Here is a 26063-nt window from a genome sequence, read left to right as displayed (position 1 = left end):
CTCTTGAGTTAAAACATGGGAGGGCCCCTTCTTCTGTGGCATCTAACACATGCTAGTCATGGGGTTTTTGCCTGGCTACAATTTCAGGACTTGCATATGTAGCTGGGTGAGTGTGCGGCACCGCATAACCACCCGGCCAGAAAACAGCTCCAAGACGCATGCTCAGGAGTCTTGCGGGAGCTCGTGCGTCCACACTGTGCTCAGCATAGGGTTGCAGACTGCATGTGAGTGCCAAAAATAGCAGCTCTGAGGCTACAGAAGTGCTAATTGGGTAAGCGACATACAATCTGGCCCCGGTGCACACTTTGGACTGGGAGGAGGCACTTAGTGAACTCAGGGCATGGCCGCATACGGCACTTAAAACCGTTTAAATGCAGTTTAAACCTGAAGCAGATAGAGAGCAGCCAATTTAAACCAGTTCAAAACAGCCTGGAGTGGTTCAAACGGGTACCTGGAAAATCTGGAGTCGTTCAAACATGTACCTGGAAAATCAAATACTATTTTAAACTGGTTCAATGAGTTCCAGTTCACTATTAGCATGTGGACACACCAAGCTTTCTGTGACATGAGTTGAATTAGTCCTCCAAAGATCCCACGCTGCACCACCCCCCACCTACCCACCCCCACCACAGCCGCTGGCTGCTCTCCAGGTCTATTGTTCCCTTCTTTCCCTTTTGTTGGCACTTCTGATTAACGAGTGCCCTTGCACCGCTTGTTCAATAAAAGCTAACCAACAACCAAACGTGTCCTCACTCCCTGTTTGACCACAGCCTCTCATGACAGGCAGCTTGGCTTTGTGTGCGTTAGGAGAAGCAATTAAAGGCAGAGGAATCTTACCTAATGTCTGCTTAGTGCTGTATTCAGAATTAAAACTGACCAAGTCGGTTGAAACGAATGAGACTAAAGGCTCTTTCACATATCTCCCCCTACTTTGTAATAGTTATACTAAAAAGCAAATGTACTTAGTAGTACAAGTTCTGTTTTCTGGAATGACATTTGCATTTGGCTACTTCTGAGCCATCCGAGCATGCATCATATAGGAAACCATCTAAGGACCTATTGATTAAGGGTCTCATTTGCAGCAGAATACAGTACCATGCAGTAATACCCCTGCAGCGCTGCCTGGGAGTGCTGCCGTTGTGTGCGTGGATTTGGGCCCAGCGGCACCAGGTACGTGCAATAACTCATTTCCCTGAGTAACAGCAGCCCTGAAAGTGACTCTTAAGAGCCTTGAAATTGGCAGGTGCTTGTCATTTCAGACCTCTTAATACTCCAGGGTTGTGCAGCTTGTGCAGCGCTTATATTAAATTTCAGTAACTGCGTAGCCTTTTTCAGTCCCGTGGTTATGCACTTAAATCAAATGTACAGTATTAGCGTATGGAGATTGAGAGAAGCAATAGGTTTGTGGTAATACGATATATTTTACTGGACCAGCGGTACAGTTGGAAGAGATGATAGGCATGCTTTTGCATACAAAATGCCCTTGCTCAGTTCTTGATCCATTTTGTGCCTGGAAGCTTAGCGAATCTCGCCCCGAGCTACGCGGTCGTCAGTTCAATAAATGATATCACCCCCTTCAGAAAAATGTTTCATTCTCATATATTTCCTGGTCCATCACAACTACATCAGTCCAGTCCCATGACGCTGCACGTTGTCAACCAAGTGCCTAAAAGGTCATTTGCTCATGAAAATGCCTAACTCATCCCCAATAACGGTGTGTGGAGATTAGGTCCCTGATCCAAAAGGTTGCAATAAATGAAAACGAACACCGTCACGTGTGTGTTTTTGCACATGACCCTATAATTCAGGCCTTTCGAAATGTATCCCGCAGTTCCTTAACGTGGGAATTTTGTATCTGTAAGAGGGAAATAAAGCTGCATCTCTCCTAACAGGCTGCTACGAAAAGAAAAAGGCAGCAGAAAGCTGTTTGAATACACCACAATTTGAAATAATGCTGGGGGGTTTTTTGCATACAGCCTTGCATATGCAAACAGCGGCGTCCGCTGTCTCCGGGACATGCTGGCAGAGGACTTTTAAGCTGAAATATTTACATGAATCAGACATCTGGGTCTTGGGGGCGGAGGGACAGCTGCAGCACAAACAGTTTAAACTCCGAAGTGTCTCTGCGACTTGGCTTTCTCCCGCTATTATAGGCAGATTTCAGGATTGCGGCGTGAGCACGACTCTACGAACATATGAGCCGACAGTAAGTAGCGGGGTCTTTTGTGTTTGTCTCTCAAAACAGGGGGTTGCATTGGGTGCTGCAGAGCTCCAGCTGAGAAAGTGGCTGACTTCCTATTATTTAACACTTTGAAATGCTGCTGTTGGACCGGATCTGGCCTGAGCCTTTTCAGAAATAGCCATTTTTGATGCTTTCCACAAAATGCTTGGGAGGAGAGTTTACAGTCTAATTCTTTGTCAGGTGGCTGAAGCTGTTGGGGTCGACTGCAATACAAGCAGAAGCACGATGAGTCGGGAAAGAAGAGAGTCGGAGATGCAGTGTTGTTTTTAAACTGCATGGAAGTGTAACTTTCTTTCTGGCTATGGGCCTGAATGAACAGGTCTGTTGTAAATGGATGGGGCAGGGGACCCAGGACCGCATGCGGCTTATTGTCCCTTCGCTCCTTTGGAAGGCTGGGTCAGTTCATCTAGTACAGATAAAGCATAGTAGCGCTCATAAAAGTCCCGGAGCTGAAATCAGTACTCATTTATACCACGGCAGCATGTATACTAATGAGGGCAACATTTGTTTTCCTGTCCCTAGAGGCAGGCAGAAGGTCTTATATTTGGAGCGGCTCATCTGTCATCGGCCTTCTCCCTTAGATGACCCCATTAATGTACCCTTTGCCCTTCTGCCTGGAAAGGAGGCACGGTCTTTCGAAAGTGATAAGGTCAACTGTATTTAAAGTGTTGGCTGAATACACTTGCTTAGTCCTTGCAAGCATTTGTGAAGCTCCTGTTACTGTAATATTTAGATGTTATGCATGAGGGCTAGATGTGAGAGCGAGCATTTGTCAATGGACTGATAACCCAAATAACTTCGGCAGTGGGAACGGACTTCACTCCCCATCACTAGGAATCCTCGTAGAAAATTAGGGTGGGGAGGGACGCCAGGAGGCCATCGTTGTTAGCTGTTTTGGAGAGGAAAGTGTCTCTGGCAGGATGTTAGCCTGAAGCAATAGGGAGGAATTTTGCCTTCCTCTGAGGTTTTCAGTAAGTCCATTATCTGACACCTAAATGAGCTGTGACCTAGTCCAGTCGGGCAATATCCATTCTGGTGTGATCTATTTCTTTCTAGAAAAGATTAGGGTGAGTGAGAAAGTAGAATGAGCTCTCAAATTAAATAAATGCCCATTCGGTTTCATGGTGCTTTCATTTGCTGCCCAAGCATGCGTTAGCAAGAAATAACCCAAGAATCTGTTCTCAGGGATCTGTGTGTCGTCTTGATGATGGCACCTCCCGTGAACAGCAACTAAAGTTTTGTTCGTAAACTATCTGCGGGCTAGCTGGTTTTTAAAAATGTTAGAGATTAAATTGGCAAAGCCTGGACTTGCAGTCAAGGTGGAGATGTGCAATGTTAAACCAGAAAGGCTGTATTCCAGACTGTAGCTTCAAGTTACATTTGTAGAAACAGTGGATTTCTGTTCGGACTCGAATAAATGAGTAATGTTATAAACGTTGCTAACAGTAAAGCACTATGCACAGAATAGGCTAAAACAATCAGGCATTTCATCAGACTTTAAAGTGGAAATTCTGCTGCCAGAGGTTTTGGGACTTGCTGATGAATTGCATCAGGCCGGGTGGACAGTTTTTCCATCTGTAATTCTAACACAGACGGAAAAATGAATCCGCTGTACATTGACGGAGCTCTTGCAGAACAGAGGAGAGCCGCTTTGCAACGTGTCGGCTGCTCTATATTGTAAAAATGCTTCCTTTAAATATACCACCTGGCTGTGCTCGCAGCTGTAGCAGAAACAACCTGGAATGTGCCATCTAGCATGTAACACAAAACCATACCAAAGAAGGCACAGCAATATTAAATTATACTTGAGCTGCTTCCCTTTGCTTGCTGTGGGGCCAGATTTGCCAGTGGCTTGGGCATTTCCAAATTACTCACTGCAGCACCCACATTTTAGACACCTGGGCCCAGATTTGAAAAGGGACCTAGTTGAGGCAAAGCTGTGAATCATCTTGCATAAAATACAGACACGTGCCCGGGGTGTAATTCAAAAACCCCAGTGAGAAGTCCTAAATCCGAGAGGTGTATCTAGGAGTTTCAGCAGCCTGGGCAGGAGTGGGGGGTACCATGGGCTGACCGCCTAAAAATGGACTGGTGCGGGGCTCTGCAAGAGGCACCCGAGTTGTGCTATTGCTAAATCCCGATGCTTTGAATGGAGTGGCTTGAGCACATTGGGGTTGAGATTCAGCACAGATGTTGCAACAGGGTGAGGGATGCAGGGACCCACGCATAGGAAACCCATGGGTGCATGTCTTAAATTTTGTCTGAAACAACACTTCTGTTCAGGCAGAATGCACAGCCTGACCCCCTTCGCCCAAAGCCATGGACTTGCATTGCACCCAGGTGAGGGGAAGCCCACCATGTCCCCAGTCCCATTAGCAGTTAGAGCTTGCATGCAGGGGATGGGAGGCCCAGCTCAGCTGGAGGGGCTACAACCCACATCTCCCACTTGCCATGAAAGCGTTCAAGCCACAGGGCTCTCGGCTGAGTTCAGGGCACTCTCCCCTCCTCTTGCTGAAACCTGGAAGCCAACAGGGGCTAAAAGGAGACTAAGCAAAAGGGGATCCAAATGCAACCCAGCGATGGGGGCCCTCCCCTAAGGTGGAGTGAGCCTGCGTTTCAGATCCTCGCTCCTGGGACTCTTTATACATTTTGCATTAAATAACCATTGGAGAAAATAAATAAATGGCACTGGGTCTGCTCTTCTGCTTGGACGGGCTCAGGGATCGCTTCATGTGAAGTACGGTACTTGCCCTCAATGCCTCACCAGGTGAAAAATCCCTCTGTCAAAAGCTAGGCAACATATAAAATAAATGTGCCGGCCCCAGCAATGACCGGCGACGTTAAGACCGTGGCATTGCTCTTAGTTTTGAATGCACGTGCTTCTGAGTACTGTAGTATTAACAGATTTTTCTGTCTGATGATTTCCTTAGGGTTTAAGACTTTGAAGAGTTGGTTAGCATCAGGAAATCCTGAGCAAACCGTAAAAGCCGGAGCTACAGCCATTATATTTCACAAAGCAAATTAACTTCCTTCAAAACGCTCCCCTGAGTCACAATTAGAGAACCATTTATCAGTTCAAAATTGTGAATCAAAGCGTGGTGGGGAGATTACTGTACAACTGGTGAATGTGCGGTGTCCAGAACGGCTCTAGACACGGACCAGGGCTGTGTTAGGTGCCGGGCAAACTGCAGAAGCCTGTCTCATGCACCTGCATGGTTTTTAAAGTTTTGCAAAGCAGCAGCATTTTTTTTAAAATAGCAAATATTGGAAATAGCTGTACATAAAGTATTTATGACAAATCACAAATAAGGCAACGATAGACGCAGGCCTGACACATGTGGGAGACAAAACATCCACGTTCTCATTTGCGCAGACATTTTAATAACAGGAGATTCCAACCCATAACAGTTATGCCGGCTGTATACATGCGAGAGGAGATTAGTTTTCTCTGTTTAATGATAGCTCTGCTTATTTATGGCATGCAGACAATCAATGTGCTCCCTGCATTGCTTACTGTGTCATTGCTGCAGGACAAATAACTCTCTGCTCCAATAAATGCTATACAGTGCTGGCCTCCAACACAACCATGGCCTCCCTTGTCTTTCAAATGGTAAAGGATTTCATAGATCGGTGTTCGTTCGGCTCAACTTTTATGTATGACAAACGGGAAAGCGGCTTGTTTCCCTCTTCATCAGTTCAATCCAACTTGCTGCAAAGATTTGGTTTGCTGATACAGCTTTCCTGTGTATGGAGTGAACATCCATCTAATGATCCTCTCCATGAGAAAGCACATCAAAAGGGAAACTCAGGAGGAGCAAAAGCAGGCACAAGGTTTCAGGCTTCCCTTTCTCCCACACCTGCTAATACCCCTTGGCATCTGTTCGAGCTAAATCTTTTTATTATCGCTCTAGGCATACCCAAGTTACAAGCCGAGATCAAATGCAGTCATGTGAAGTTCTCCTACTACTGCTGCCTCCTGCTCCACTTCTTTTAGGCCTAACCGGCCAAATCTCCAGGGAGAGCTGGTTCTCATCTCAGTTTATACCAGTTTAACTCCACCAGCTTTGGGGGAATTCATAGAAAAGTAGGACTAGCAGGGATCCCTAGTCCAACCCCTGCTCCAGGCAGGATCATCCCAGTCTAAAACATCCCAGACAAGTGTTTGTCTAACCAGCATTCAAATACTCCTCGTTTACTTGATTGAGATGAGAACTAGGTCTCCGATCTGGCCTTCCTTTCCAGGGGCTCTGGAGTGACCACCTTTTGCCTTCCTTGTGATCAGATTTTGCTTGTATTCTGGGTAACCTCCCCGCAGCCACCGTAGGAGAGGATAAATCTGATGAAGCACAAATTCCTATTGTGCATGTACTTGTCTGACAAGCCATTTTAGTCTAATCCCTCTCTCAGGGTAGAAGCAAGCATGGCCAATATATGCTCATTTTTAGACAGACAGTTTGGGGGAAACTAAACTGGGCTGCCAGCAAGTTGCAAATACAACCTTTTCTCTTGCACAGTTTTGGTGTCCTGTCTTCACTACGTTCCTGAATTGCCCCTTTTCTTTAGGAAAAAGCTGTTGACTCAATGCATGCAAATAAACCCTAGTAAACAGTAGTTGCTGGGTTAGCAGTTGATTGAAGCACGGACCAGGACAACCGAGGGGAAGGCTGTGTGTTGCGAGGGAGGACAAGCGTTTCGTTGCCTGTGATTCCCCTAGTCAATAAGTCATTGGGAACACCTGGAAATCTGAATGGGGGCACTTAAATCAGCCAGTGGTGCTCATGCTCTGCCACACTTGGTGCTATCTAGTGTCTAATCCATGAACCTCCCTGGTCTTCACTGAAGCCCCCTAAAATTGCCATTCTGCATAGGGGCATCGTTTGCTTTTTGCTGCTGCCAGGTCCCCGTTTTAAAGTGCCAGCATCTCGCTATCTCCTCCCTGTCCTCCTCGGGTCTTGTGTTTGGCTGACGGATATATCCCTTCTTGAGCCTTTGCCTTTCTGAATCCCAGAAGATTGTGCACCCACCACGCAGGACTGGAAAAGGCCCGTCTGGGACATCAAGTCCAGTTCCTTGCACTAGCAGGGAACCACCCAATGGATGTTAACTCCAGGGAAGTCGAAAGGACTCTGCGCCCCATGCCACGAGTCACAAAACACCTCCAACAGGCTGCAAAAACAAAAAAAAAAAGACTGAAACTATCAAGCTACAGTGTGCATGGGAGAGATCAACAGCGCTGTCAGCACCTCAGGCCCCTGCAGTGCCAGGGAAAGTCAAGCGGCACATGCCTAGATGTTCCTAGAAGTTAACCACGTCCCACGCTACAGAAGAAGGCAGAAGGCGTTGGTGCTGGTGTCACGTGCCTCCACTCTTTGGGAATGCCAAATCCCACTGCCCTCTCCCATTCAGCACCAGGTACACTACGTAAAGACAACCCTGGGCTGAAGCCACAGGCTCGGGGAGACTCCTAACGTGAACACCACATGCGTGAGGCTGGCTTCTTCCCATAGCGCTCCAGCTCACGGGGACAGCAGATACATCATGTGCTAGATCGCCTCTCACCCATAGGGGCAGGTAGCTCTGCAGGGCAGTGTGGAGGGGGTACGGTCGCACCCTTCCCACCCTCTTTGGACCCCCATAGCATATTCGGAGATGCCCTTGTGCCTGGCATCGCCCTGGCATTACATCTGAAGCCAACTCCATCACGTGCACTGCTTTCTTCCTTCCTATATATAGCTACAGATTAACCAGAACTAGTCTCAGTACTGCTTCTTCCCATGCGCTCTTCGCTATGTACAGGAAATGTTTTTCATTATTTATCTTAGCCACATGGGAGAGCTCCTTTTTACTGACTCTGCTGGGATCGTTAAGGCATCACTAAGCATTTTGCTTCCTTTCATTTTGAAAGAGAGTCCTTTGGCACATTCTCAGGACATTAAAGCTGGCGATAAACCTTTTGAAAAGCATGCAATTACACTGGGCTTACATTCTTGTCCCACATTAGTATAGGCCAGAGAACTAGGTCAGGCGCACACCTATTCTGACTGCACGTTTCCTGCTTACTCATGGTTCCCAGCATCGTTCTGCATGGGAACGTCTGTGTGGATTTAGAGGGATGCCGTCACCTCAAAAATAAGTAATTTGGGTTTTTATGTAGGCCACCTAGTTTATGCTCGAGATTAGTATAAGATTGGAAAAATGTAAAACACCTGATTCACTCTGTACTGTTTGTGATTGCTTCCTTTTTCGCTGATCCCAACCAACGTGCATGATGAAGTTAGACTAGCTGCCTGGTTATATGGTCTTCAGGCCCTTTTAACGTTTCTGCTGTCAGGCCAAAGCACAACGCACCCATGTGTGTTGTTAAGCATCGGAGCAAAAGTTTTAGAATATTAATGAAAATTAATGAAAATTGCTCATTTTAATTCATGAGATCATTTCCATTAATACTGGATTTTGTAAACCTAATGATGTAAGCTACCGATTTGTAGTAGCAACCGTTGGTGTTGTTGCCGTCGTTGTTTTAATAGACATCTAAATGATCAAGTGTGTATGGGGATAGGAACTAAGGATTTAATATCTCCATAAAAACAGGAGCTATTATTGCCAAGCCTGCCCTGTTCCTTTTCTTCTTTTTTAATTAGTTTACCTACTCATGGTAGTGTAGGGGTGGTGTTGTAGCCATGATGACCCAGGAAACGTGTGAAAGGCGAGGATTTTTGTGGGAGGGATATAGGCAAGCTTTCAAAGATGAGGTACCCTTCCTCAGGTCCATTACTGTACCCAGACTCCTGGTGGTCCCGGGCACACTTTTAGCATCGAGCCCCACTTCATCAGAGATAATGATAATAATAATCGTACAACAGGAAAAAAAAATTACCATTTTCGGGCTCCCTTTCCGTCCAGGCAGTCACCCAGTTCACCCATGCCTGTCTGGATCTGCTCAGATCACATAGTACTGGAAAGCTTATCTGTAGCCCTCCCAGCCATACAGTTGATCCAATAAAAGAGATCAGCCACAAAAATCCTTGCCTCTTTATATATTCATAGCATGGTATTAAATATGAACTTTTTTGCTAGATGTTTATTATGAATATACTCATTAATACTCCATTTAAAAACAGCGGGTCCATGTACCCTGTAGAGCTGCCCTTGTACCATCTCACAACCTCGTTCCTCAATAAATCACAACAGATCCTCTTGCACCTTCCAACCTTGTTACCAGCCTGGTTTTTCTCATGGTGTTGGATTCATTCTTTAATATTGTAAGACTTTTTTCTGTTGCCTGTTTCTTGTGCCTGAATGTTCCCAACCGAATGAAACACAATGTTGGGAGACAGATCTGACTTTTCATTTTGCCTCTGGCCTGGACTTAGTCTTGAAAGTCAGGCTTGTTTTCCCAAAGCTGTGACCAAATTTGGAGGCTCACCTTGACACCCAGGGCCTGGTTTTTTGGGTTTTTTGGGTTTTTTTCCAGAAGTGCTCAGTGCCTAAGAAGAGAGTTGAAGTCAGTGGGACTTGTAGACCCTCTGAAAATCAAAACCTCCACCCAAGCCATTTGAAGCTGGGCACTCAAATTCAATGTCTAATTAAAAAAAAAATGTCCTTATTCTTTGCCTCCATTTTCTCTCATTTAAAAAACATTCTGCACAGCACTTTACAAGGTTGTTAATGAACGAATCCTCTAAATATCTGTAAAAAGCTTTGAAGATGAAAAGTGTAAATTATTATTATATGTTCATTACCGCCATGGTAAGGACTAAGGTAGCTCACCTTGATCTTAGGCGTGAAAGGGAGCTGGACAGATTTGAATATAGCCTTTTTATGTGGTCTTAAGAATCCATTTCCATATAGGATTGAATTCATCATAATGGGATCATCACGTTAAACGACTGGTTACTAGGCTTTGCTGTGCTGCCCAAATGTAATCATGGTCTACAGCTCTGACTCTTACGTCTGTTTATGTTTAATGCACCAAAGCTGGGATTCAGCCATGCCTGTGAGGAGGTGACAGAACGGGATTGCATTGCCCTAGTGGAAGCACCAGTTAGCATTACTCATAGCAAACCTGATTTTCAGGAGGGTTGATCACTCTTAATTGCAATGGGAAAAACCAGGCCCAGTGCCCATAAGAGCCCCAGGATCGAGGGGTATGCATCTCCTGCTGTCTCCAGGGCTCTCTGTCCAGTGCCTTTCACCAGTGCTGCATCATTAAACAGAAAAATTGAGGAATAAAAGTGTCAAAGCCAGTTGCTTATGAAAAGTACATTCAGCAGCTGAAGTTGTAATATCTGGGTCAGATTCAATTTCACCGTAGCTTCTAGGCATGTGGTAACATCCTTTTCTTTTATGACGTGCCTTTATGAATAAGGTCTCTGATTCACCTTGCTCTAGGGAGATTCTGTGTGGCTCCGAGGTCTCTGTAGCATACATATACAGTACATAACACGGGCCAAAACAGATGGGAAGAGCATTGCTTGACTTTGATCATGGAAATTCACATCATAGAAACAAAGGGCTGGGAGGGACCTTGAAAGAACATCGAGTCCAACTCCCCTGTTCTGGGCAGGAATACTGCTGAGATCAAACGATCCCGGCAAGGTATGTGCGATCAAGTCTTTTTCTAAAACTATTCAGAAATAAAAACATGGCTAAATTAGCACGTGTTTTAGAAAAGAATTAATTGTTAATTTTAATTAGGAATGCAGCACTTGCAGTTACAGTAAGGATAATCTTAACACTCTGGATTGCTCCTTACGGCCATTAGCCTTGGCATGACATGACTGAAAAACTCCCTGATGACCATTTATTGTTTTATTATCTAACATTGTTTATTCACCTTTTCTGTAGCCTTGTAAATGTTACGTCAGGCTTTACAGAACCTGGAGCTGGATTCAAACAAAAATTATATGTTGAATAATTATTCTGGCACAGGAAATTATGCAAACTCCATTAGCAAGGCCGTCGGCATAGGGGGGAAGGAAGGAGGTAGTGGAAGGAGCAAAGGGTAAACTAAAGCACAAAGTAAAGAAGACTGATTGTTTTTTCTTTGGGGCTTTGCATGGATGAAGGTGCCAACAAAGAAGAGGGCAAAACAGCTGAAGAATGTAAGAGCAATGTAGAAAGAAGAGAGGAAACGGGAGAACTTTAAAGGGGTTGGACTGCCTGATGTGCGGAGGTTTAAAGGAACTTAGCCGTGGGAACTTGGGGTTGGATGATTTAACACCATGTGACATTGTGAGGAAATAACTTTAGGAAGGGAGAGAATCCCTTCAATGGCACTCTCTGTTTCATGATGGAAGCTACAGGAGGGTTTTAAAGTATTTGGGGGAGACGCCATGCTTATAGGAGGGAGCGTTTGAAGCTATTGAGACTTCCCAACACTGGATCTCCAGGTGTCTCTCCTCCTCTGTCATGCAGCCCCTACAGCCTGTACTCCCCCAGTGCCTTTCTTCCCTACAGTGACAGATTTGGAGGCATCCATCCAGACTAGGCACCAGTGTGCAGAAGACACGTCAGACTGGTCAGGGGGGATCAGCAGGTATTGGGGGAGTCCCTGTTCCCCCGTGCGCTGCCAGGAGTGACCAGGAATAACGGTCACAAGCTGGCGGAGGGTAAGTTTAGATTAGATATTAGGAGGCGCTACTTCACAGTCAGGGCGGCTAGGGCCTGGAACCGGCTTCCAGGGGAAGTGGTGCAGGCTCCTAGCCTGGGGATTTTTAAAAGGAAGTTAGATGAGCACCTTGCCGGGGTCATCTGACCCCGGTGCTCTTTCCTGCCAAGGCAGGGGGTCGGACTAGATGATCTACCTAGGTCCCTTCCGACTCTAGCTACTATGAAACTATGAAACTATGACTAGGGAAAAGGCAGGGAGCAGGAAGCTCACGCTGGTAGGAATGGGATAAGAAATGTCTGGCAGTGAAAGGGAACTTGGTTAGGGAAGGGGATGCCGAAGTAGAGAGAGTTGGGACCCTGGCCAACGATCAAAAAAGGTTAATCAGAAGATAGAGTAGGTTCAGGACAAGCTTCCTAACTTCTACAACAGAACATCTACCAGGGAAGGTCATGGAGACACCACCCATGCAAGATCTGAAATACCGTGGGTGGATGAGAGGATATATATCTGCTCTGGGGGACTCATCTGAAGAGCTCTGAAGACACGGAGAAGATTCCCATGGGCTTCCATAAGCTCTAGATTCACCCATAGGTAGAGATGAGTTGAACTGAGGTCTGAGGTTTCTTCTAACACTAATGTGATTCTCTCTTATAGTACCTCTCTGAGGAAACGCGGTCAGCTTGCGTCACGGAGATCCAGCATGAATATTAACTGTGCTGGGGGCACCAACCAGCCAAGTCAGGAGTGCAGTCACCCTGCAGAAAGCATCACCATTCCAGTCCATGAGCTAGAGGAAAGTAGCCTGATCCTAGACAGCCAAAGTCCTAGCACTTTTGCAGGTCCCAGGAATGATGGTAAGGATGATGAGTGCATTGACTTTATAACATCTAACTTGGAGAGTGTTGGCTTTGCAGGGCCTTTGTTTTCTAAACAAATCCAGAAGGCACATTGAGTTTTTAAAAGCTGCATTTTCTAAATGTCCTCCACTCTGGGGTATACAAAATGCATGTCTTTTTACTTTGAGAGTGCAAATAACTGACCGTCGGCATGTTACCCAGGCCAGTATGAGAGAGAGAAGGACTGTGCCAACGTCTTGCAGCATTGACGAGTTCCCCTCTTCAAACCCAACAGGGGATTCACTAGATTTCACCAAAGGAGCCCCCAGCCTTTGTTGTCTGCCTGGCAGTCATATATACATGCCCAATGTAATATATTTAAGAATATAACCCTCATTAAAAATGAGCACTCCCTGCCTCAGTTAATACTTATAAAATAATGGCTGTAAGATGCCGTGTGCTCTCAACACCTAATTTGACTTCACCTACTGCTGAGGGTATTCAGCCTCTCACAAAGTCAGCCCCATATTTTGCATTTGTCCCCAAATATTTCTTACTAGTGGCAAATATTTCCACTCTAATTATTTGTTTCTCCAAGCCTTTATACTCTTGCTGAACAAGCACTTGCATCTCATGTACGTGTAGTGTATCTCAGTGTAGAAGCAGCCTTTGATTGAAACCAGCCTTGTTCATTTGCCAAACCTATTCTGTACCATTCTTAACAGAAGCCTCCCTTGTTCAGTGCCTTTCCTCACAAGGCTGGGCCTTGGACATATAATGTTCCCTGGGAACAGTCATGTGAGGGTCCTTTTACGGTCCACAAGACCATAAAAACTCTGTCCTCTTAATCAGTGAACTGTCCTCTCTACTCTCCCCACCACTGAAGGAGCCACTGGTGCCAGCTGCTGGATTTATGCTGTACCTTTACCTTTCATGCCATGAGAGAGCAACTGAATGAGACCTGTGCAGGAGACTGCCCTTTCTCAGCATGCGCTATCCCCAGTGACATCTCAAACCATCCTCAAACATGCATGGTATAATTCTGCTCCACCTCTCTTGTTAAGCCAGCAAAAGTCTGTGTTGGTTCCTCTGAATGACTGTTAAAGATGGGACCCAGCTGATATAGTTTCTCCTATCCCCCTTCTAATTTCTTCAGTCCTTGATTCTGTTCACTTAAGCAATGTGAAATGGAGTTGGATTGAGGGCTCCGGGAAGCTTGGATCTGAATCCAACAGAATCAGGCCCAATGAAGTTACGGTTCAGTGTTATAGGGTGCGTCTACACATCATTCATCAGTGTGCCTTTGCTACTGCGCATTAAGTTTAGTACCTCTTATGTGAGGTACTAGATAAAGGCGCAATAGCTGTGATAACATGCAGTAGCAAAGGTGGACTTTTTGTGGTGCTTAATGCAGAGTAAACTAATTCTACTGCGCATTAGCCTGGTTTTTGCCGTGACACGCTGATGCTCAGTGGAGCAGTCCACTGCATGTTAAGGCATCTCGTGTAGACGCACCCAGTGTATTGCCAGGTGCTTTTCCGTACTCGGACTTTCTTTTGAGCCACCACCACGTCCATCTAGACCAGCATCTCCTACTTCCTACCTGCCCCAAAGTGTTCCTACTGAGTTGCCATGCTTAATATTCAGGGAGGCTGTCCAGCAAATAAGGTTTCACTGTCACAATATTTGTTTGTCTCTGTTTGGCAGATTTCAAGTATGCGTCTCACCCAGCAAGTCTCCAGGTCAGTAACCTGTTAGCCGTTCCTGAGGACGCAAGTGGCTCTAATTTCCAGGACGGCAGTAAAAGACAGCCAGAACATTTCACTTCTCAAGAATGGTACGGGAGCAGCACTGCAGGCTCCAACAATTTACAGATGCAGGCCCCCGAAAAAGTGACTCTAGTTGTAGACGGCACTCGATTTGTTGTGAATCCACAGATTTTCACAGCTCATCCAGACACCATGCTGGCAAGGTAGGTGATTTTAGTAACTTTCAAGAGGTTTCAAATGGTTTGGGCCCTTTCTGCAAAGGAACTGAACTTCATAGCTTGTGCTCTGATCCTGTCAGTTTGCACCAGCTAAGCAGGATCAAGCCGGCTCAGAGCTGGCATGGACGTTGGCTGGGAGACACATAGATAGAGGGGAAGGAAGGCTAGTAAGCAGCTGACAGTGGTTTTCTATCTGAACCAACGCTGAAGCAGCATCCAGGGGTGCTGTGCAACCAGGGCTCTGTTTTTTGGATAAGGTAGCAGAGATTCTAGAGTCACAGGCTAGGAGAAGATGATGAGGGACCCCCTGCACTGCTGTAGGATCTGCAGATGCATATCCAGCTGCCACTTGCATTCTCCTCCATTGGAAGTGTTCACACTTGCAGGCACCAAAAAACTATATGGGTCATCTGCAGCTCTTCAATAATTGCCGCCGTGCATGCTCTTACCCCATGGTAAATGAAAGCAAAACTTATGGTAACCCCTCACCTCCCCTGAAGTGCTGTGGTTTAGCTTTCATTTAGTGGGGGGTAAGAGCAAGCACATGGACGATTACTGCCAAGCTGCTGACAAACTAAGCCTTTGTCCTTCATATGACCTATGCAAGAGAGGAAGGCCAAAAAGCCCCACAGTTCAAACCGATCTGATCAGTGGGGAAAAAACATCTTGACCATAGCCAGGGACCTTTGGGTACCATCAGCAACACACCCCAGTCAAAAACCTCAGCCTTAGATGTGGCTAACATCGCATGGCTTTGGATGGAGGTAGAAAAAGCCCCAGAAACAAGTAGCATTCATGGGGTGCACAGGGAGAGAAAAAGTTCTTCCTAGCCCCAACTGGTGAGCAGCAAAAGTCCCGAAGTATGGGATTACCAGCCATCGCCTGCACTATAAGAGTTATAGCCGTGCCCTGGTGAGGGCTTGTATTATGGCTTTATTGAATGCGCTTGTACATGTGTTGTGCACCTATATTCCAGAATGTTTGGACCAGGAAGAGAATATAACTTCACGCGGCCAAATGAAAAGGGAGAATATGAAATTGCAGAAGGAATCAGCTCCACAGTGTTTCATACAGTCCTGGTGAGGAGACATGTCTAGCAGTAGAAACAACCCTTTGTAATGCTTGCAAAGCAGAGCTTCCTTCCCATCCACTCGCTTCAAAAATCTTACGTTGTGATTACAGCTGATCATTTCCCCTCTCTCACATGAATCAACGTGGAATCTTTTTGCTTCTTGTGTTGCCGGCTCTCTTGCCTCACTGACACCGTTTGCGCTTCTCGGCTCTGCTCTCACCCCATTTCTGCCTATGTAAATGGCCTGAATAATTCTTTTTAATGTGGCAAAACTGCTTCATTCACCTGTTTTTCTCATATCTTAGGACGTTGCACATGAGCACTGGCTGACACAACAAGAAATAGACTTTTCTAAAACATTTCCAAACACCATCTTTTTCCTTCTTTTATTTGCAGGATTACTACAAAACTGGAACCATTAACTGTCCAGATGGGATATCTATCCCTGATCTCAGAGACACTTGCGATTACCTCTGTATCAACTTTGACTTTAACACGATCAAATGTCAAGACCTCAGTAAGTGAGAGCCCTGTCCGGTGGGGCTCGGACCTGAAATGTGCTGAGCAGCAGTCTGGCCCTGACTGGGCAAAGCTCGTTATGAAGTGTTGTATGTTAAGCATCTGATCAGTGCTGTTTACTCCCCTGGGACTATTTGCATGCTTAAAGCTAAGGCTGTTCTTAATTGCTTTGCTGAACCAGGGACAGAGCTTTAATGTCCTGCAAAACCCAAGCTCTTAGTCTTCGCAGCGTTCACAACTCAAAGCAAAAATGGAACGACTGCAGAGTTGACACGCTGACAGGCTATTGCTGGAAGTGATGCACAGATTAAGTTTACATTAAGAATTCATAATAATCCATTATGCTTTTTACTGCATTGACTGGATCTGGGCTCTTAAAAATGTTCCTTGTAATGATCTTAACATTTGCATTTCATCCAAGTTAAAGCTTATCTTATTTTTAGGTTGGCTAATGCTGCCAGCTGGAGGATAGAGACAGGTTGTTAAGGAAGTGATCAGAGGTGCATATGGCCTTTGGAGGGGCACTCTTGTTGTAGATATAGCCTACAGTTAAGTACATGATCAATGAACTAGCAAGGTGGTGGTGGGGCTAGAGAGAGGGAGGGGAACTTGCAGCTTCTATTCTTTGATTTCCTAGCGACTTGTTCTGTGAGCATGGACAAGCCACTTGGTCCAGACTTCTCAAGCGCAGGTGCTGCAAAGGAAGTTCCTGCTGCGTGGGTGGCATTGTTACCCTTTGTGCACTTCAGTGCCAGTTTTCCTGATGCAGAAGTGGTGTTTTTCACACTTACGTTTTGTGATTCTTTTATTCTCCCATTACTCATTCCTTGTGGACACAGAAGCGTACTACTGGGTTGTACCTAGGCTCTGGCCAGGCAGGTATGTGGCTACATACGCACACGCAAGGTACATGTGCAAATCACTGGGTCAAGAGTAGGACAAAAGAGGTTCCTCCTCTGTTTTAGCTCCTGTAGCAGGATGCTTAGGGTAGTTGCCCAGGAAGCAGGACTCAGCACAGTGCTCTGGCTCCCATGCCACAGGTCAGATATTACCTGGGCCCTTCTCCAGTGTGGTGTTTGAAGTTGGACCCCTGGGGAACCAAGAAAGGGAGATATTTGGGGCCAGGAGGAAGAGAACAGGCTAAAGAGGGCTGCGGCTCATGGTGCTCTGCCTGGAAACAGGCTCTAGGTTCCAGCCTGAGCCCTTGCTTCTCACTGAGGCAGAAACTCCCCCTACACTGCTTTCCATCCATTTCCCCCAATGAATATTAAATGCAAGTGGCCATGGCTTACCATCCAGAGGAAGGGACTTGACTGATGCCTCACCTGTGCCCTGGTGGTTTGAGCACTGTGCTGGGAAACTGGAGGGATCCAACTTCAAGCCCCCTCTGTGTAAGAAGGGCCTAGAACCTGAGTTTCCTGCTTCTTGGGCGAGTACCCTAAGACTGTCCCCCTGGCTTCTTGCCACAGGTTGTGGTGGAGGCAAATACCATGGCTAGGTCCAAAAAGGGACTGGATATATTCATGGATAATAGATCGATTGATGGTTATTGCACAGACTGGTTAGAGATGTTTCCTCTGACTTTGCTAAGCCAATAAATGGTGGATGCCAGAGAGGGAATTGAAATGGGGGATAGATCACTCTACAGATACCCGGTTTGGTGCTCTTCCTGTGTAGCCTTCACTTCTGCCAGTGTCAAAGACAGGAGACTGGGCTACATAAACCCTTGGCCTGATGCAGTGTGGCTGTTCTTAGGACTTGCACCAAATACGTGTGTGTGTATAGCCATGGTCCTGCCTGGCCAGTGCATAACTTGGTGCATGTGCCTAGTACACATGCTCACATATCCACATGGCAGGAGTAACAGGATCACAAGCAGCGGTTGTCATAAACCACTAACACAGCTGGGTAAGTGCCATTTTGGCGCACCAAAGGTAACAGGAGTCTGTCCTAACCGTATTGAGTAGGTATATTTATAAGTGGCCTAAATATTCATTGCCACCAGGAGGATTAGAGTTGTGTATGCCCAGGACCTGTGGCAATTACGCTAGAAGCTCTTGGGTTCCTAAATAGAAATTTTCACTAAGAGCCTCATATTTCTGACACATGATGTTGATTCCCACCCTTTCTCCCCCCAGCTCCCCATTTGCAGTTTCACATCTGCAAAGTGGGGAAAATATTTACTTTGCAGGGAGTTTCTGAGGCTGGATTCACTCATGTTCATCAGGTATTCAAGAGCATCAGACAAAGTGCTTGGGAAATGGCTCTCCAACACTTTGGACTTGTGCTCCCCTCCATAGCTTTTGTGAATGTAGTGGCACCCCATTTAAAAAAAAACAACTAATTTATACACCACAGTGCTCACTGCTTGCAGAGGAATTGGGCATTAGAAGTATGGGACTGGCCAGGCAGGGACAAGACTGAGGTTGCATTTATCTGCTTATCTTCTCACACTTCACTTAATTCCTCACACATCCCAACACCCTTCAAAGGATCCATGGCACCCTGGTTGAGAACCACGGTGCTAGAGGAAGGCAAGTGTTTTTATTTGATTCCATAAGATGCATCTGAAACCTGCCAAAGCACAGGTCCCATTTTAGCTTGACAGCATCAGCTTGGCATAAAACATAAATAAATTGCTAAGTTCTTCTAGCTCTGTGAAGGATTTTGATTTGACTTACCTCCACCTAGGTGCTTTGTTGCATGAACTCTCCAATGATGGCGCTCACAAGCAGTTTGATAGCTTCCTGGAAGAGTTAATTCTGCCTATCATGGTGGACAGTGCCAAGAAAGGAGAACGTGAATGCCACATTGTAGTATTGACAGATGAAGACACCGTGGACTGGGATGAAGACCACCCACCTCCAATGGGAGAGGAATATTCACAAAGTAAGAACAGGCAATTGGTTCCAAAAACCACACGCTGTGTTAGGAGAAAGACTGTTGCCAGTGAATGGCTTTCTGAAGAACTGTCTGTGACGAAGGGGGAAGGAGGTTTCCCTGCATGTGGGTTTGTTTTAGATGAGAAACTGCATATTGAAAACACAGCAGGGACCTCATCTTCAGAAATGCAAACATGGGCATCTCCCACTAAAGTCAGCTGGAGCAGATCAGCAGTTTCCAGTCTTTTTGTACATCCAAAACCAAGTACTAGGGCTGCATGAAGTTTCAGGTGGTAATTCAATTCGGAGGAGATTCGGCCCGATTTGGCAGCTGAATCTCCGTATCCGAATCGAATCAGGGTACCAATTTAAAGGTCCAAATTGATTCAAAGGCTGGGGAACTCCCTTCTCATCAGCACAGAGGCAGAAAAGGATCTTGGGGTCATTATAGACTCCAAGATGAACATGGGCCGACAATGTGAGGACGCAGTCAGGAAGGCCAACTGCACCTTGTCCTGCATCCACAGATGCATCTCGAGCAGGTCCAAGGAGGTGATCCTCCCCCTCTATGCGGCACTGGTCAGGCCGCAGCTGGAGTACTGCGTCCAGTTCTGGGCGCCTCACTTCAGGAGGGATGTTGACCGCATCGAATTGGGCCCGTGATTCGAATTGCCGAATCTAATCACTGTCCCCTGAATCGGCCAAATCTGAATCCAAAGCAAATAGTAGCTGCTTCACACAGGCCTACCAAGTACTGTAGTTGAATTTCTGTGGGGCTTGTAACCCCTTTTGGCTGGACAATGCAAAGACTTGGAACCACACTGGGTTTTTTTTAGGCTGCCTGATTCTTTCTGTTGACGTTTCAGTAGCTGAGGAAGTGGATTGCTGTGAAGTCTGATATTTTATCCAAAAATTATGTCAATTGATTTTCAAGCCTTCTTTTTCATTAATATCCAGTCATGCTGCTGACATGATGTAAAGCTTGGGTGGAAGAAAATAATTTTTCCTCTTCTTCCAATGCTATGATATATACCCCTAGTCTAAGCAAAGCTTTTGTCAGTATTAATTGGAGTTTTGCCTGTGAAAGGACTGCACAACAGTGCTCATAAATGCAGTGGAATAAGAGCTTCCTTCCTTACCTATGCGTCTTACATTTGCTTGGCACTCTTCAGCTCCCATTGAAATCAGCACCTCATGGATCAGTCTCTTCTGCTGAGTGCTTATAATCTTTTGTCAGTGGCATCATAGCTTGATACCACGGAAATGGCTGCTCCGTCTCAGACTGAGAATCACAACTGAGCATTAAGCAGCCTCCACTGTGCACAGCAGATGGGCTGTGAGGGGAAAAGAGAAAGCATTTGCTTAAAAATAACATAACTCTAATATTTGGCAACACTAAGGAGGAGTGATTACTAAAACCATGCATAGGGATCTTAGCTTAAACCAAACTACAGTATATTGGGGGATTTTTCACAGTGAAAGACAGAGTCCCTCAACTATGAAGCTGCATCACGTAAGCTTATCTTACATACTGGGGGTAAAACCAATGGTAAAGAGCAATCACATATGCACAGTAACTTGCACTGGTTTATTCATTTGCTTTGCTCTTCTCACCTTTCAGCCCAAAGAGTAAGTAATATATGTGATAAACCCATCCAATGCTAGATGGGTACTAGTTACATGACTTTCCACTTAACCTGTACAACTATTCTCAGACCCATTTTCCCCAAATTATGTAACTTGTATTACTACTTACATCAGAGAAGCCAAAAATCCTTGATGAGGTATGTTCATAGGTAATAAAAACCAATTCTGAAAAGCTAAGGCCAACATTGTCAACACCCAGCTTGCTAGGAGTTGCCAGAGGCTGAATATTTCAACAGGTAAACTAATGCTGAGTGCTAGAAAGTGATGCATTTCTTATACTGAATTATCCATTTTGTTTCTCAAGTCCTTTACAGTTCCAAGCTGTACAGATTCTTCAAGTATATTGAAAACCGTGATGTTGCAAAGGCCGTGTTAAAAGAGCGTGGGCTGAAAAATATTCGAATTGGCATTGAAGGTAAAAACAAATCCTAAACAAAGCAAGCACAAACAATCCAGCAAATGCTCTTAGACCCCAGCCCCCTTGCTGGGAACACGTTGTCTATGGGAACCTACAGTCAGATGCTTTGTACGGTGAGCCTGGCTCACGTCCCACCGTGACTAAATATGGAATATGAGCCTCTGTCTACAGAGCGCTGGAGGCGAGATCTCACCCTGCCAGTAGTCTTGCAGGGACTCACTGCGGTCCGTAGGGTGGCAGCACTGCTCAGAGAGGTGGATTTTGACAAGCTTATTATGTTTCAGGTTATCCCACATGTAAAGAGAAGGTGAAAAGGAGGCCAGGAGGCCGCTCAGAAGTTATCTACAACTATGTGCAGCGCCCATTCATCCAGATGTCTTGGGAGAAGGAAGAAGGAAAGAGCCGCCATGTCGACTTCCAGTGCGTGAGAAGCAAATCTCTAACGAACCTGGTTGCTGTGGGTGATGATGCTTCTGAAGACCAGGAAATTTTATTGCATCACCCACCCCAGGTGGATGAACTGGATAGGTTAAATGCACCTTTCTCTCATGTGGCTGCTAATGATCTTCCCGATTAGTACTGGCTCAGGGTCAAGTCCCCTTCCAGTTGTTCTCTGGCACCTGGGGACTCCTCAGCTTCGTTTCATCCCAGGATGTGGAACACGCCACCTTGCAAGGTGCTTCCTCCTTATAATTGCTTATATTATGGTGTACTATGACAAGTATGTGAATAACGAGCTATGTTCCCTCAGTCGAAAGGCAGGATTGCAAGCAATGTCTCCTTGAAAAGGAAGAGATGGTGTTCTTTCCTCCACTGCTGACAGCTTTGGGAGTACCTAGAGAGAGATGGAGGTTGAATCCTCACCTAGACCTGTGAAAGAAGAACAGAAGTGTTAGAAGCCTCTTGTTTGGAGAGAGGCAATTCCATGAATATTAAAAAGCTGTTTCAATTTTAGATGCTTCCCACTGCTATAACGATAATCAGTTGCAAGAGGACCAAACATCAGAGCAAGACCGATTCCACCCTTCCGTACAACAAGTACAAATATAGCACACTTGTGACTGACTGTGTAACACTGTGTACTACCAACAGGTTTTGCATCCAGAATGTATACTACTGTACTTGAGAACGATGGAGCTAGTGTTCCAAGAGGCCTCCGGATGTTCACCTGCAACTGCTCGCTTACAGTTCTCCTGAAGACAGAATCACTCTTTATTAAGGGAAGACTTTATTTCTGTTGATCTCAATGAGAGTAGCAGATATCACAGAGTGGAAATAAAGCTCGATGATGTCTTACCAAAGGAGCGAATGTCACTAAGTCGCCTATCAGAGATATCTTTGCACCCTAGAGAGCCGTAGATTCTTCCCGAATCCCCACATTAAGAAAAAAAAGCAGAGAAGGCAACTCCCCGTACAGCCGTGCAGACAGTAAAATGATTCAACGATCAGTTGCATCAGGCTCACGCACCAACCTCAGATGTACGTTCAACGGGGATCCTGAAGGCAACGTGAACTCCCCAGGAGCAGCTGACGGTAGAATTTGGGCTGCTTTGTAGCTTGCAGGGCTGGCTACGTCCCTCCAGTTTGAAAGCAATGGCATGACTTTATTCTGTCTGACCTGTAAAGGATGTAGGGTAGAATAACATTAGCAGATCTGGTATTACTACAGTAAGAACAGCCTTGTAAAGAGTAGCTGTGCACCTGGGAAAAATAGTATAAATAACTTCTCCTGCCTTTGGCTCATTGCAGTAGGTTGTGTTTGAGACCCAGACCATGTTGAATCCAGGAGGGTATCTGCACACAGATAGCCAAGCTAGGTTTCAACTAGCAGGCATGGGTTCCAGATGTGACTTGACCACAGCAGCCCATAATTCAGCAGGGGTTAGTTTGCCTGGCTTCTCACCAGGGTAATTTAGCATGGAGTCTAGCAAGGGCTGCCATAGTTTTCCTGCTAGGTTAAGGACAGCCTGCGTTATGCTGCAATCAGTGCAGACGTATTCCACGTTCACAATAGCTGTAGCTCCCATCCTGGTGCAAAGGCAACACAGGCTCTTCATTTCCTCTTGTAAAAGGAGCAAAAAAAAATGCAGCTGCAGCCAGTTTGGATGGAAACTCCGAGCACAGCGGCTGTTTGATTTCTGTGTTTATAGTTGGAGGAAGGGGTCTCAGAATCAGCCCTGAAACACCCAACTAAGCACCTGTTTTCAGCAATGCTGCTTCTCCACTCCCCACGAGTGAGAAACAGGCATTCTTCCAAGCAGCCTTTCATTATTTTCTACCTGTAAACTAGGCTCTTACCAAAGACTTTTTTTTGCTGCTATAGGAATGTTTTTTCTTTCCTCACATATATAAAAGTGACAATAAGTACAAAATATCTTAGACTTGTGAATGCTGCTGTAGGCCAAAAAAACACAAAAAACAGAACCTGCTAGTGGCTCTAGTTTCCATTTGTATCCGAGTTTAACCATCCCTAAAATAGCTTCTTTTCCGCAGAGGTTTGTTCCTGGTTTCAGAAGCGTAACAAAACCTTTCCTCTTCCTGTAAGTGCCTGTGAGAAGCAGATTTTCAAGCACTGAAAGTAGAAGGAATTGAGGAGCTCAGATGCCATTAGACACTTTTGAAAATCTGCTTCTAAATCCTCTCAGAGCAGGACAAAGAAGTGTCCTTAAGCATTTGCAGGCAGATGATACACACACCACACTTTCCATTATTTCTGTTTCTTTGTATTGTATTGGAAGACTACATGGAACGGCAATCTTCCTGGCTTAAGGCCAGTTTGGATCCCTTCCTTATACTGGTGACACAAGTAGACCTTGTGGGATGATTACTCACCAACATACGGGGCTTGCAAGCTGCCCATGAGCATTATGTTGTGTATTTATTACTGCATCACTTTAGATGTTTAATTAATGTGTAATATTGAGTAGCTGGCTTGATATTTGAGTTTACATTTCTTTGTATGTTAAGGGCCTGAACCTGCAGGACACTGAATACCCCTAAAGTCTCCTTGTCCACTGCAAGGCTTCAGGTGCCGCTCAGTGTCTTGTACTGTCACCAACATCAGTGCACAGGCCTTGAGCTTCTCATAGCATTGGATATTTGGGGAGTTGAGGGCACCCAGCACCTCATGTGAATCCTTTAACAGCTCATACAGTCGAACCACCTTGGATGCACTGGGGACACATTCAGTGACAAAACAGTTTACATCCACCACTTTGCTAACCCCCCAAAAGTAGTTTTATCTAGTTTTGTAGCTAATTAAGGATAACTGGGATTTTTTTATTACTATTATTATTCTAGAGCAAACTCAACTGAAGAGTTTTTTAAATATCTCCATTCACTTTTTTTTTTTTTACTGTTATCCATCATTCAGGTACAAGGCAATGGTCTTATGTTACTTTTTACTTAGTTTGATGTTACTTGTGGTGTTTACAAGACCCTACAGTTGTACGGTTTCACTTCTATAATAAAGTGTTAAAATGTAATGCTGCTGGCATTTCCTTTATTGAACAGAAAGAGTGCTGTAAAGGATGGTGAATGATAGCTGTTCAAATGTTGCACCTAAAAGGGATTCCCATTTTATTTTCTGATCCTCTCTGTACATATTCCAGTGCCACAGCTCTGGTCTTATGCTTCCTTCCTGGCACGTCTCCCTCCCAGAGACATTAGGCTGGACAGCTCCAAGAAAAGGATGTTCTGGCTGTGCACCAAGCTGGGTAAAAATCATTTGAGACAAGGAAGCACAGATTTCTCACAGTATTTCCACAGAATAGGAAAAGTGACATTCACACACCCTGCCCTTTTCACCTAAATCCAGAGATAGCCCTAGGCACTACAATGATTAGAGGACCCACAAAAAGATGAAGACCACAGTCTGTTGGTCATTGTGTTCATGTAACAAAGGACAAGGTTCCTTTCTCCAAGTGAGTTATCAAATACTCAACAAGAGTAAGAGGAGTATGTGATGCTCACAAAAAGATGCAAGAATAGCAACAGTCAACATTTCTGGAGCAATGCGAAAGAGAAGCCTAAAGAGCTTCAAAAAGCTTGTAGATACGATTTTAATTTCTCCTCCTCCCTTTAGGTTAGAAAAATGTGCATATATTCATCTACAATCAAAAAATGCCACAGAACTCAAAGCGAACACAGCACCAGTGTGTTTAGCACCGAGTTATGAACCAGGATCTCAAAAAAGCTTTACTGTTTCATAGCACCTTCTGGCTGAAGTTCACAAAGTACTCAATACCATCCTACTCGGAGCTCAGCTGATGTTAATCAAACCGCTCCAATGAGAAAGCTCTGATCTGCTAGCTGGCATCGGGGAAGTCAAACACTCATGCTCTGTCTCTGTGCCAAAGACTGGCCCAGACATACATTCCTAAGTGTAGGCTAAAGGGGAATGAAGAGGTAAAGTTGATGCCAGTTATGGAAACTTCTGCAAGGAAATGTCAACCACTGAAAGTCTCATTAAAAGGTTTTGATAAATGAATTTGGAGTCTAACCATTTGCCAATATTCAAAAACTGGCAAGTTGCAGGGGTAAGTGGCTCTCAACCACAGCTGGACTGGACCTGCATCCTGGTGAGCAAAGGTGGCAGGGGGAGCTCTGATTTTCCATGATAAAAACCCCCAAAATTATAGGTATTTAGAATTTATTTTATTATAGTGATTGAGGCAGTGGTAGGCTTCCAAACTACTTTAAAACTATATTAATAAAACATTGTATTCAACTGATGCGCGCACACACACACACACACACAGACACACACACACACTGTTCAGTTGAACACAATGTTTTATTGATATAGTTACAATATCTACATCTATATATAGATATAGAACGATGTT

At 45.3% G+C, this 26063-nt stretch overlaps 1 protein-coding gene across 3 annotated transcripts; it reads left to right on the top strand.

The window, feature by feature from the left end:
• Positions 1-1842: 1842 nt before the first annotated feature.
• On the top strand, positions 1843-24701 carry KCTD20 (potassium channel tetramerization domain containing 20). Of its 3 annotated transcripts, XM_090025785.1 has the most exons (9): positions 1844-2206; positions 2423-2561; positions 12510-12709; positions 14399-14663; positions 15655-15757; positions 16147-16267; positions 18961-19158; positions 21103-21213; positions 21501-24701. In XM_090025785.1, exons 2-9 carry the CDS (start codon positions 2554-2556, stop codon positions 21791-21793), a joined length of 1299 nt encoding a protein of 432 aa, XP_089881911.1. In that variant the 5' UTR covers positions 1844-2206; positions 2423-2553; the 3' UTR covers positions 21794-24701. The 3 variants fall into 3 exon arrangements, with proteins under 3 accessions (XP_089881912.1, XP_089881911.1, XP_089881910.1); XM_090025784.1 differs by lacking the exon at positions 2423-2561 and having other exon boundaries at positions 1846-2206; XM_090025786.1 differs by lacking the exons at positions 2423-2561; positions 21103-21213 and having other exon boundaries at positions 1843-2206.
• Positions 24702-26063: the final 1362 nt, after the last annotated feature.

This window comes from Crocodylus siamensis, chromosome 13, assembly GCF_052110815.1.
Source record: "Crocodylus siamensis isolate JL-2025a chromosome 13, ASM5211081v1, whole genome shotgun sequence".
NCBI lineage: Eukaryota > Metazoa > Chordata > Crocodylia > Crocodylidae > Crocodylus > Crocodylus siamensis.
This window is presented reverse-complemented; position numbering and strand designations above follow the sequence as displayed.